This window comes from Wyeomyia smithii, chromosome 3 (assembly GCF_029784165.1).
Source record: "Wyeomyia smithii strain HCP4-BCI-WySm-NY-G18 chromosome 3, ASM2978416v1, whole genome shotgun sequence".
NCBI classification, from domain to species: Eukaryota; Metazoa; Arthropoda; class Insecta; order Diptera; family Culicidae; genus Wyeomyia; species Wyeomyia smithii.
The window spans coordinates 255,252,593-255,266,386 of record NC_073696.1 but is presented as its reverse complement, the minus strand read 5'-3'; the positions used below and the strand labels follow the sequence as shown (position 1 = coordinate 255,266,386).

General features: G+C 39.6%; 2 protein-coding genes across 2 annotated transcripts; both read left to right on the top strand.

Moving 5' to 3' along the window:
* Positions 1–774: 774 nt before the first annotated feature.
* Positions 775–2,739, top strand: LOC129729203 (uncharacterized protein K02A2.6-like). Its single transcript, XM_055687693.1, has 3 exons — positions 775–1,069; positions 1,120–1,515; positions 1,559–2,739. Exons 1-3 carry the CDS (start codon positions 775–777, stop codon positions 2,737–2,739), a joined length of 1,872 nt encoding a protein of 623 aa, XP_055543668.1.
* Positions 2,740–3,562: 823 nt separating this feature from the next.
* LOC129729202 (uncharacterized protein K02A2.6-like) lies at positions 3,563–4,624 on the top strand. Its single transcript, XM_055687691.1, has 2 exons — positions 3,563–3,851; positions 3,960–4,624. The coding sequence occupies exons 1-2, from the start codon at positions 3,563–3,565 to the stop codon at positions 4,622–4,624; spliced, it is 954 nt and encodes a 317-aa protein (XP_055543666.1).
* Positions 4,625–13,794: the final 9,170 nt, after the last annotated feature.

The window sequence follows — 13,794 nt, the reverse complement described above, 5'->3', positions numbered from 1 at the left end:
ATTTGTATTGGATTTGGATTGGATTGGGATTGGATTGGGATTGGATTGGATTTGGATTGGGTTTGGAGTGGATAAGGATTGGATTTGGATTGGATTCGGATTGGATTTGGATTGGATTTGGATTGGATATAGATTGAATTTGGATTGGCTTTGGATTGAATTTAGATTGTATTTGGATTGAGTTTGGATTTGGATTAGATTTGGATTTGGGTTTGGATTAGAATTGGATTTGGATTGGATTTGGTTTGGATTTGGATTTGGATTGGATTTGGATTGGATTTGGATTGGGTTTGGATGTGGATTAGATTTGGATTGGATTTGGATTGGATTTGGATTGGATTTGGAGTGGATTTGGATTGGATTTGGATTGGATTTAGATTGGATTTGGATTGGATTTGGATTGGATTTGGGTTGGATTTGGATTGGATTTGGATTGGATTTGATTTATATTGGATTTGGATTGGATTTGGATTGGATTTGGATTGGATTTGTATTAGATTTGAATTGGATTTGGAGTGGATTTGTATTGGATTTGTATTGGATTTGGATTGGATTTTGTGGCATATTGCATTCCTGCACAGTGAAGCGTAGCATCAAAGAATATCCCAAAAAACGTGGTGTTGAAGCATGGCGTTGATTTGAGCTGACTGAATCGTAGCAAACGTAGTTAAATAAATGTTTAATAAAGATTCATTCTTATTATAGAGTTCAATAGAACCAGTTGTCTTATAAAATACCACATTTCTGGCGACGAGAATAAATCAAGAAAGAAAGATGAATTTTGTCAAGCCTCCAGAATTTAACGTAGGAGATTCCTGGCCACTCTACGAAGAACGCTTGAAAAGATTTTTTGTGGCGCATGAAATCGATGAAGAGGACGATAAACGAAGAGCAGCTTTCCTGTTGACGGCAGTTTCCATGGAGGTGTACCAAACAGTGAAAAGTTTGTGTTATTCGAAGCTTCCAGAAGACAAAAAGTTTGACGAAATCTGCGAATTGCTCAAGCAGCGGTTTACCCCGACGCTGATTGTGTTCCGAGAGCGGGCACGGGTTTTTGAAGCCCGGCAAGGTGAAGCAGAATCGATTATGGAATGGTCCACACGATTAAAAAATTGGCAGCCAATTGTGATTTCGGTGCTGATTTAGATGTATTTGTCAAAAATCTGTTCGTAGTTGGTCTTCGTCGTGGACCAATTTTTGAACGAGTTTGTGAAGAGGATACAACTGCTACGTTCGAAAATTTACAAAAAATCGCGCTTAAAAAAGAATCAACTCTTCATCAGCGCGGCGTTTTGGAAGTACATAAGATACACCCGGAAGCGGAAAAGAAACAAAAGAGTGACTCGAAGTGCTTTGCCTGCGAAAGAGGTGATCATGATTTCCGGAAATGCCAATACAAAAGTTATATATGCAAACTGTGTAGCAAAAAGGGACTTAGCAAAGGTGTGTCCCACAAAGGAAACGGAGTCTTCCAAGAGCAAACAGAAACCGCTAGGTCTGAAACGGAGTACGAGGGTTAGTCATCTTAAAATTAACAAACTCGATGTGCTCCCACCAGTTATGGTACGTATTCATGTTAATGGAAGGCCTATTTGTTTCGAAGTCGATACTGGTAGCCCAATTAACGCTATTTCAAAGAATCTGTACGATCAGATGTTTTCTTCGCTAACATTGAACACTGATGCAGAAGAGGAGTTTGTTTGCTATAACGGATCCGGATTCAGAGCAGTTGGCACATTCATGGCTGAGTTGCGGTACAAAAATTACGTATCCAAGGAAAAAATTTATGTGTTCGAAGGAACTAAACACCCGTTGTTAGGGCGGCAGACTATGAGTCGTAGGAATTTGAAAATTGACTTTTGTCATGTTTCGGAAAAGGAGCCTGATTACAAGATTCAGTTGGAGCAGTTATTGAACAGATATGCTGCAGTTTTCAAAGGTGAATTGGGTTGTTTCAAACATAGCAAGGTGCATCTGTCTTTAAAGGATGAAACAGTTCCGAAGTTTTGTAAGCCCAGAAAAGTTCCATTCGCATTCAAGGAGAAAGTGGAAGCGGAACTGAACCGACTAGAAGAATTGGGCATTATTTCTGTGGCGCCATCATCAGAAGCCGAATGGGGCACACCGCTGGTCCCTGTTCTTAAGAAGGATTCGTCATTGAGACTGTGTGCAGACTATCGTATCACTGTCAATCCGTTCCTGGTGGACAATCGTCATCCATTCCCGTTTATTGACGAGATTTTTGCGGCGCTGCAGGGTGAAAAATATTTTTCGAAACTTGATCTGAAGAACGCGTATTACCAATTGGAGGTGGATGATGAATTAAGAAAGTTATTGGCCTGGAGCACGCATCGAGGTGTGTATTGGATGAATCGACTTCCTTTCGGAACGAAGACGGCGTGTTCCATCTTTCAAGCGACATTGGAGAAAGTTCTTCAAGGCTGTCGTGGTACAATCATCTACCTAGACGATATTCTAGTTTCGGGTGCAACCGTGACAGAGCACTTGGAAAACCTGAATGAAGTATTAACACGTCTTCAGGAGGCTGGATTTTTACTCAACAAACAAAAATGTGAGTTTTTTAAGCAAGAAGTGAGCTATCTTGGTCACATTATTGATCAAAATGGTTTACACAAAGATCCAGAGAAGGTAAAAGCAATAATGGCTGTCAAACCCCCGAAAGATGTTAAGGAAATTCGAGCGTCCAGGTTTGGCGCATTATTTGAAGCCGATGTATGAGCTTTTGAAGAACAACATGAAATTTTCTTGGACAGACAATCGGCAGAAAGCTTTCGAAGCGGCAAAAAAACTAATTTCGGGAAATACAGTTTTGGCTCATTATGATCCGGAATTACCGATAAAACTCTACTGTGACGCATCAAATGAAGGCATTGGTGCTGTGATTGTGCACGAGTATCCTGAAAAGACTGAGCGACCCATTTCATTTACTTCAAGGGTATATAAAAAACATGAAGTTGGATACTCGGTGATTAATAAAGAAGCTTTGGCCATTTATTATGGAGTTAACAAATTCAAAAATTATCTGCATGGCCGACATTTTAAGCTTATGACAGACCACAAACCTTTGACCAGTCTGTTCAGCTCTAAGGGTGTACCAGAAACGGCGTCTGGATGTTTGCAGAGATTGACGGTTTTCTTGTCGAATTGTGACTACGAAATACATCACGTGAAAGGAAACCAGAACATTCCAGCAGATTTCTTGTCACGATATCCTATTGAAAGCAATGACGGTAAACTGGACGAAGATGAATCCGTAAGTTTCCTGAATTTTATCGAAACTGAAACTCGATCATTAGTCGAACGAAAGCAAATTGTCGTTGAAAGTCGTCGCATCAGATTGATGAGCCGTTTTGTGGAATATGTTAATTCTGGTTGGCCGCAAACTATTCAAGAGGAAATATTGAAAGTTTTCCATCGTAAACGAGATGAATTAAGCGTTGAGGAGGGAGTTCTGTTGTGGGGTTACCGCATTGTGGTTCCTGCCAAACTGAGAAAATTTTTGCTGGAGGAGCTTCATTCGGTCCATCTTTGAATAGTGAAGATGAAGTGTTTGGCCAGATCATATTTTTGGTGGCCTTCACTGGATAAAGAGATTGAGGACATTGGCAAAAAGTGCGATCTGTGTATCCAGAACCGACCTGAGCGAAGCGATCCAATATCTCCCTGGCGTCTTACTAGCGCACCTTGCGATCGTGTACATGTAGATCATTTTTCGTTCCGTGGAGCTGAATATTTCGTGTTGGTCGATAGCTACAGTAAGTGGATCGAGACGTATGCAGTACGTTCGTTAACCTCGGAGGAAACTATCGAGAAAATTGCGGAGTTTACAAGTAGATTCGGAGCCATTGGAACACTGGTATCCGATAACTGAACTGCGTTTTCATCAAAGGACTTTAGAGTTTTCTGCACTAATTATGGTATCAAGCATTTGGCAACAGCGCCGTATAGTCCCTGTTCCAATGGTGCAGCTGAAAATGCCGTAAAAACTGTGAAAAATGCATTGAAAAAGTTATCATCAGATTCAGCGTTCAAGCGAAAGTCAGTGACGTGGCAGCTGAACTCATTCCTAGAGATGTATCGTGCCACTCATCATGCTACAACCGGAGAGAGCCCATATAAGCTAATGTTCAGTAGGGAGATGCGAATCCGGTTTGATAAGCTCAAGGCTAATTCTGAGAGACGGCACCGTGAGACAATTGAAGATCTCAACGCTAAGAAGAAGAATTTCAATTTTGAATTAGGAGAAACGGTTTATGCCCGAGCCTACCGTGATCCAAAGAAACCTTTATGGGTACGAGCAAAGATAACTAAGAAAATTGGTGCTGTACTGTACGAATGTGTTTCGGACGAGCTAGGAATTATCAAGCGAAGGAGTCATCAGCTGTTGAAGTACACTTTCGACGACTATGAAAACGACGCAAGCAACTCTAGTAAAGCTGATGCACAGCTCAATGACAACACGGGCATTGAAACGAATGACGAGTCAGTGGATGGACCAATCGAAAAGGAGGAGGAGTCTGTGGTAAGACCTGGAACATCCAACTTGTACGTAACCAGGTATAATCGAGTTGTGCTACCGCCAAGTCGCTTTGGAGGAGAGTAGTTGTGGCATATTGCATTCCTGCACAGTGAAGCGTAGCGTCAAAGAATATCCCAAAGAGCGTGGCGTTGAAGCATGGCGTTGATTTGAGCTGACTGAATCGTAGCAAATGTAGTTAAACAAATGTTTAATAAAAATTCATTCTTATTATAGAGTTCAATAGAACCAGTTGTCTTTTAAAATACCACAAATTTGTATTGGATTTGGATTTGGATTGGATTTGGATTGGATTTGGATTGGATTTGGATTGGATTTGGATTGGATTTGGATTGGATTTGGATTGGATTTGGATTGGATTTGGATTGGATTTGGATTGGATTTGGATTGGATTTAGGTTGGATTTGGATTGAATTTGGATTGGATTTGGAGTGGATTTGGATTTGGATTGGATTTGGATTAGATTTGGATTAGATTTAGATTGGATTTGAATTGGATTTCGATTGGATTTGTATTGGATTTGGATTAGATTTGGATTGGATTTGTATTGGATTTGGATGGGATTTGGATTGAATTTAGATTGGATCTGCTTTGGATTAAATTTACAATATTTGCATTTGAATAAAGGGTGTACGGAATCAAATTGCATCATTTTCAAATGACTGTAACCTCATTTTACTCATTGGGTTCTTTCTATTAAACATTGGGGTAGAATTTGTTCAATGTGTATTGTTGACACTGTGTAAGTTGCACTCAGCTGCTAGTATTGCATATTGATGATCAATCTATTCTCTAACAATATTCAATAGTTTCATCATGCAAATTTTCAGGATATTTGTTAAATTTGTTAAATTTGTGTTTATTTAAAAGTTTCAATGTCAGGTGATGCCATTTGCTTTGTTAATAAGCTCTCGCTAAACGTCCACCTCCACAGTTATTAATGCTTATGCCCTAAGGCAGCCAAACCCCGAGTTTTCACCCTGAAAAGGCAGTTGACTATATCGGGAATCGAACTATTGCCTTCCAGCTGGGACTACTGTGCTCTTACCGGCGGAAAAAAACAAAAACATGAAAAAAGCGTGAGCAAATTATTACGATAATGTTTTATTAAAATTGATTCAATGTCTTTCTGATATTCTAACCTAACCTTTAATGCTCCTCTCGACGTTAACCTTACTATCGGAATCACTCTCTAAAATGATGTCTCTGTCTTCAAAACAAACAATGGCACTTTGTACTGAGAGAGTCAAAAAGTACCCTATAATAGTGTAAATTGGTTGAGCATATCATTTTGTGAATTTTGATTAAATAAACTGTGTAAGAAGGGAAATATATATTCAACATGTAGCTTCAATGTGTTTAACACAAACTAGTGAAAAAACGAAGGTTTAATCTATTTTTTCGATTTTTTATTGTTATTTTAAAATTGCAGTTATGCTCAGCAGGCCCATAATACTGGAGTGACTATAGTAATAAAATTAAAGAAAGTGAAGTGTTTCGGCAACAAATTGTGGGCGCGGTCATTCAGTAAAATTGGAGATATGGTCACGAATAAATCCCAACTCAGAAAATGCTTTTGCGGTGATGATTTCAATGTGTTCATTGAATTCAAGTTTTGAATTTAATAGTAACCACTAGGTCGCATGAAGATTTCACTCGGTCGAGACCCTCAGATCCCAGTAAATACCGATTTTCAGCTAAGTCGTTGCAGCGAGTTAACACGCATACCTTTATCAGAATCAGAAACTTCAGCGAAAGATAATTTGCTCGAAGAGATCAGTGCAAACAGACATTAGTGAATATGTTGAATATTAGGGGTTCGAGTATGCTTCCTTGAGGTACGCCGGATACAATGTAGAAAATGTTAGAATGAGTGGAGTAAACCAATACGTATGCAGATCGATTTATCAGGTAGAAAAATAGCAGCTTCGTGACCCATTCCGAGGAACACGTACAGCACGTTAAGAACCAGTTTTTCGAAAACTTTGCTCAGACAGCTAAGTGTGAAGATTCCCCGATTTTAGTAACGTAGTTGTGGTTGCCAGAATGATAAACAGGAACAAGATGGTGCACAGGATTTAATTGATGCGTAAAATCCAAGGTGCGAGCATTTGGCCTATGAGAGAAGGTTTAATCGAACAAATCTTCTTAATTCGCCACTGTTATTCTGAATATCAAACTTTTTAATTTAATTTACTCACCTATTTTTGAATTCTGGATACGATTTTTCAACAAAAAATTATTTCTTGGAACTACACTGCTGCAGTACTCGCCAAAGTTTTTTGGGTTGGGTCAAATTCAAGAAGGTTATTGCTAATAATGACGCAGGTAAACTCGACTTGAAGTGTACTCCCAAAAGCATTGGAAAATTTACGCGTTGGCTAAATATTGAACTTTAATTGCATACGTACCGTGTAAGGTAATTTTTCCCATACTGCTCTAGGCCGTGAAACGGCATCAAGGCACTGCAGTCAGTGCTAATGTGTACTATTAAATGTATGCGCCTTTTAGGTTTGTTTTTTGTTTGTTCACATCGGTTTTACCAAACTTAGTGACCCCGAAAAAGGCTGCCTACCGGCGATGCACTAAAATTGATGCAACCCTTGGCCACAGCAGCGGTCCGAAGGCGAATCTTTAACTCGGTAAACTCTACAATTTACGCAGTCATTTGCTGCTACCAGACCACTCATTTGCGGTTGCGCTATGGTTAAGTCTAATGCAGCTGCGAAACGGTATTTAATATTTAATGGTACGAAAAGCTCATCGTTGCTTTTAAGAATCTCTTCTTTGGCGGGGTAAACCGTCCGATTCACGCAGTTGCTCGGAATATAATACCTAGGGGTAAACAGGGTAAGACCGCCCTGCGGGGTAAGATCGCCCACCGTAGTTTTACTACCAAGTTATGAAATAATTGAAAAATTTCTTTAACGTGTCTATTACAGTATAACTACATAACATTTTGCACGTTTTTGTGTTTTGTTAGTGCGCGAACGGTCGCAGAAATAATCAAAAACAACCTTTCAGCTGGCAACCAGTCAATGCGCTATTGTTTTGCAATAACGGGACTTAAGGTATTTCTGTCTTAAAATCTATTGTTTTGTTCGTGAATATACGTTTAATCGCTTGCCTGAATCTATCTTCTTTCGGAAATATCAAAGGCCGTGAGTAATCTTGTAATTTTGACTACTTTTTCGGTCAAATATGAAAATGTTCCACTGGGGGTAAACTGCCGTGAGATGACAAAGTGACGTAAGTGCCATTTTCTAGAATATGAGTTTTTCACGTCAATTTGTTCTTTATCCGAAGAGAAAGGTTCGGTGCGAGCGCTCGACCTGTGCGGTTCGTTTTTTCCGAATGCTCCGCGCCGATCAATTAAGTTCTTGTACGCGCCGATCAATTGAGTTCTTGTTGCGAAAAGTGCCATAATCGCATCTCACTTAGTGTTTCGGTGATGTAATCACGATTTTATTAATTGTAAGGGGTGGAGAAAAAGGTTATTTGAAATTAGGCTGTTTCGTTTTGCCGGTGAAAGTGAAGCCATTGCTAAAAACCTCATGTTCTCGGTGGCGGAACGCGTTTCTCGTGAGCGCTTACCGTGGGTTTGTGTGAGTGAAATGTGAACTTAGGTAGCAAGAAGAGCGCGTGTACAGGAAGATTGTGTCGCACCCATGCGACGATCCTCGATTAACACCATAGTTCAGAGAACAGACGCACGATAAGTATTAGTATTTTGCTAGTGTTTTTTTTTTATTATTTGAATGGCAATAGGAATATAGCGAACCTATACATTGGAGAAGTGACAGGACACTCACCGTTGGGGCAACTGTCAACATCAAAACGGATAACGGCAATGCAAATTTATACAGCTCGCCCGTTTTGATGTTGACAGTTGCCTTGACGGTGAGTGTCTTGCCATTTCTCTGATGTATAGGTTCGCTAGAGGAATAGGGCGAGAGAGAGCAGCTTTGTCATCTTTAGCTTTGATCGGTTTTTTTGCCTCGACGCTGGGGCCGAGGGTTATGCGGCGCGAATAGCATTGAAACGGTTCGGGATGTGTTCGGACGCGCGTCAGTTTTCACTGTTGAGGTTGAGGGCTGTTCCCACTGCTTCCGTTCCGAGACCGGGCCGTGGCTGTTCCGTGTGTCGTCCGGGCTCGTTTGAGATTGATTGCATGCGTTCTTATAAACGCATTCACACCGACGCGCCGTGCCCAGACCGGGGCAGCGTTGAGTTGCCGTCGTGCTGCCGCAGTGCGAGAGAAAAACTATCGTTGCCAACGATACTTTGTGTTGGCCGGAGAGTGCACGGAAGGCACTCGGGTGGATGCGTGTATGTTGTGGTGACATATTTCGCGCGGAGTGAGCTGCGGTATGAAAAAAAGAGAAAGACGTTCTTTCACATACACACATCAACATTTCTCAGCCAGAGCGCACCGCAGGCATGGTTCAAGCACTGCGCAGTGTGAATGCATGAAAAGTCCCGGACAAGCCCGGTTCCGGTCCGGTCTCGGAACGGAAGCGGTGGGAATAGCCCTTTATTCCTTCAGGTGGGGAAAGATGATGTTCGTGCCGCATCGTTTCCTGTATGACCTCGGCCTCACTCAGTTTCCCACCTACCCCTTCTCTAATGAAGCTGCATTCAATGCTTGAATGAAGCAGCATGCGATTTGCGGAGAGTGTACAACGTTGTCAAATTTCAACGCTCTCCGTGTTTGTTCTCATCTCTTCAAGTTCACTGACGGGAGTGCACGGAATCAACACTAACACATCGGTCTTGCAAACCAAATCCACTGGCCACACGCGTACACGCTATGTATGTAGTTACATAACAATATTGTGTACATTGATAAGTGCACTGCGCAGAGAGGTTTTTGGTCTGTTTTATGCCTCTCGTTCGCATCACTCATTGATTTCCAGAGTTAACTTATGGCAGAGTGGGTCACATGTATTTTTTTCATTTTGTGCACTAGAAATGGTACACAGCGAGCAATATTAGTTGATCATTGATACTGTTTGATGGATTTTTTTAGCTTTTGATTTTTGTTAGTTATTCTTGAAATTGGTATGGAGCCCCCACCAACAACACCTGGTGTAGTGCACGTAGTGAACAATACGACGAGACTACTAGTCGAAGTCGAATTCTTATGATTCAATTTTTTCGATTTTCCTAGCTTTTGAGCAGAGGTTTTTGTATACTATGTCCAAATTATGACTAGTTTGGCATTTTGTCAACAAAATTAGGATATATATTTTGGTCAATTTGCATATATGCATGTTTTAAACTATTGGGGCTTTGGATGCATGAAACTTTGCCAATTTTTCTATTTGATAGGCAACACTCGGATTAACAGCTAATAAAAAATCGGCGTGAAATATCGTGCTCCCGAGCGTCTCCGTCGGTAGGCGTGGATTGAGCGGTCATGCATAATGCTTCGGTGTTAACGCGTCTCCAACCCGGGAGAGTTCTGCTCATATAAATGTTTTCGAAATATAGTGACCCAACTCTATAATATGTTAGTTCAAATCGTCCACATAGTGTAGTATAACATTTTGCCTTCCACTAGAATATACCACACACACCTGTGCGTGGTCCTAATAACACTCTATTGTTTACTTCTGCTTTAAATCGGTTTCAAATTAGGAAATCGCTTTTCAAGAACAGACGAACAATTTACAAGAAACGTCTTTAGTCAACCTGTTAAGCTCAAAGCCCCGGGTCACCGAATATCTAGAGACTTCGCGTCGGTACCTTTCATGAGGTCGTATTTTCTACAGATTGGTTATAACCGTGTTATAATTTTCGAAGAAGTGATAGGAGTGGCGAGGCGTTTACGTAGACTCAACTCTTGTAGCTTTCGTAACATTGTGTATTCATCTGAGATAAATCAATGAGAGATATGTTTCGGTAGTTGCATAATGACTTCATAAACAGATTTTCGAATCTTTGAGTCTGTCTTGATTGAGTCATAGGTCCGGTATCCTCGCGTGCGCTTTATTTGCGGTGTAACATCATCAACCGGAATGAGTTCGGATCGCGTTATGGTTTCCGTAGAAGATATTATGAACTCATACGCGCGATATTTGTTATTATGAACCCGGTACTAGAACTCAGCGCATCGTTTACCAAAACAAAACCTGCTGCAAACCTTACCCTTTTCGCCAACATCCCAGTGATTTCTCGTGGAAGTGCAGAGGTGTTCTCGGCTTCCAATAAAGCGAGTATCACGTCAACATGTTCCTATACACACTCCTTCTTTGACCTGCATTCGGATGCGGCCGGCGCTGGTATTGCCTAATAAAAAGATTAAGGTCACCAGTTTTTACACATTGAGGATGAATGTTAATCCCAAGCATCGTCCATTGGTTCTCTGTGTTATTACAGCTGATCTGGCAATAACGGAGTAGCAACCGCGGGCGGTCAATCATGCTCATGCTCATGCTCAATTTGTTCTTTATCCGAAGACCTATCTTTTGGTATCTTCTTTTTCGTTGTTACTTATTCGTACGTTGCATTAAATCAAAAAAACAAAGTGACGTTGGCACACATTTCCATACAAAAGTGAGAGAAATTCTTTCGTTTTTGGGCCGTACTGAAAAACTGATCACTTGGATCTACGTCACAATGTCATATCACGGCAGTAAAGTCGCCCACTATACAAGGGGTAAACCGCCACCTATACAACTGCTTGTTGTTTTACTTCAAGACCCAAATGCCTCGACACTACAAAGAGAATATTTACAGGATCAGTTAAGCAACTTCAAGCCACATAGGACATCGATGTTAATCGACCATTTTCGATTTGGTTGAAGCTTATTTATTAGTCTTGACTTATTTTTGAAAAAAGTAAACCGGTGTGAAAATGGTGTTAATGAACCAAAATAATTTTAGAGCCAGGACGGTTTGTTTGATTGGTATGACGTCTCCGGCAGAATTGAAAATAGTAGTTGTTTACTTCCGAAAAAAGTACACACTCTAAAAAAATTCAAAGAAAAGATATAAAATAGAAATAAAAATATTTTTTTTTCAAATTTATTTGAAAAACATGTTTTTGCCTGTAAAATCTACAAAAGGTAAGCTAAAATTTTATGGTTGTTGGATCATGGAGTAATAGAAATATTAATAGCTCAAATTTTGTGAAGGAATTTTTTTTTTTGACGGTTTGTTTGGTGTATAGAGTCGTTGGTAATTTTGTTCTTCAAAAAAAAAGGGCATAGTAAATTGAAAATATAAATGAAAGAAATAATAATTATAAGTATTTTTCTATACATAATAAGTCTTCAAAAGAATCATACAGACAGGTTTAATGAGTTTTAATTTTTAGCTTAAAGATAGGTATATTATGAATTCAATATCTTGAAAAACCCCAATTCTGAAAAATCAATTTGTTTTCAAAACCAAAAAAGTTACCTAAACATTGATTTGAACTTGAATAATCAGAAAACATAATAAGTTAAAACTTAGAAAAAAAATTTTTTTCAGATTTTTCACAGTGTATATTTTATTTAAAAAGAAAAAAAATACCATCTACATCTTTGTCAGAGACACTATACCGATAAAATCAACCGTTTCAGCCCTAAAAATATTGTTTATCCTCAAAAAAAAAAAAAATCTGCACATTTCCAATGAATTTTTAAAAATTCAAAAGAAAGCTGGAAAAAAAATATTTCAGTTCTTATTTTTTAAATGCGGGTATTGAATAGAAGAACCTCTTAGCGAAGAAAAAATGAAATTGCAGCCGCAACTTTTTTTTTTATAAACAGAATTGCTTAAGGGGGCGGTCTTGCCCCGCTTACCCCTACTTATCGTCTGAGCCAAGGCAATTACGATCGATCTGGCACCGGCACCGTCGGTTTACGTGAGGCGCGTCCGAGTAAAAGTTCTGATTTAAATTGATTTCGAGGAAAGCTCGGCAAGTGTCTGTATTTGTAGCAGCTCAGCTAATTATGGAAAACAAGACAGCGCCGAAACACAGAGCGATTGGAAAGAAAAACAGTTTTCCCGCCAGCCCCATACTTATTGGAAACGGTTTCGCAAGTGCGAATAAACAAACGCTAACAGTGGCGAGAAGATTGCTGCTATTGAGCGAGAGAGCGAAGGCAGCAGCAAAAAAAATGTAGATCATAAATATTCATTTTGCTGTCGAAATCGGCCTTCCGTGGCGAGAATGTTGAAAGCCGCCGGGGTTCGAATTTGGATTTATCGAATTTGTTGATGTGCCGGTGGCTTGTGGTAACTGTCTTATGCAGCAATCGGCAGTGAATAACTATATAACCTATGCGGCAAGTTAATTGAAATAATTAAATACCCATTCGAGTGTGGAAAAACATAAGTTAATTTTTCGGTTAGGTAAACCCCCCGAACTAAGCTCCCGAGCTGTCGCACTAAGTAAACTACCAATGGTGGCGTGATGTGATGCAAGAATGCTGTTAAGTTTAACTTCTAGACTATTGAGTAAAACTCGTTTCATTAATTCGGGTTTGTTTTGTAATTAAAATTACCACTTAAGCAAAATTTTATTATACAATATTATTCTACAATATCAAGTCACTAAGCTAATCCTATCGGTTAGAGGACTATATGTTGAGATGCGTGCTGCTCATAAAATGTAAATCCAATTATTTATTGCTTATTATTTTCTGCCACTCAGTTTTCTTTTGAAGTAGCGGTATAAGTTTCGACTGCTGAAAGATTTTCCCTGGCGATATGCCCCTTGTTATAACAATTATTTTATTCTTATTGACCATAAAGTTGCGGAATTTTTCAATTTTCAGGTTTTCAGATTATTTCATAAAATTTCCCGTTCAAGGCACTTACAATAATTTCACTGTTCTGATACAGTGATTTTCAATGATTTTGCGCACTTTATTATTTCATTTCAATATTTCCAACTATAAATATTTATTATAACTATTCTAACTATGTTAGCTTCAGTCGTAATTATTTTAATTCATTAGAACTGATGAACTTGTTCGGCCAGAAACACAACCAACAGTGTTAACTCCACTCTGGTCAAGTGGCACCATCCGTAGTGCATTACATTCGCAATGGACCGCACTTTTTACAACGAAACCGAAACTTACCCCACAAAGAGAAAACACACAGAAGCAAAAATCCACGTTTTGACCCACATCGGACAAGACCCCTTTCCTTCCATTATCAGCAGCAAAATTGGCCTCTCGGGTAATTGGCGTGCCCGAGAAGAGAAAAACAATAAAGCACACACATGATAATGATGA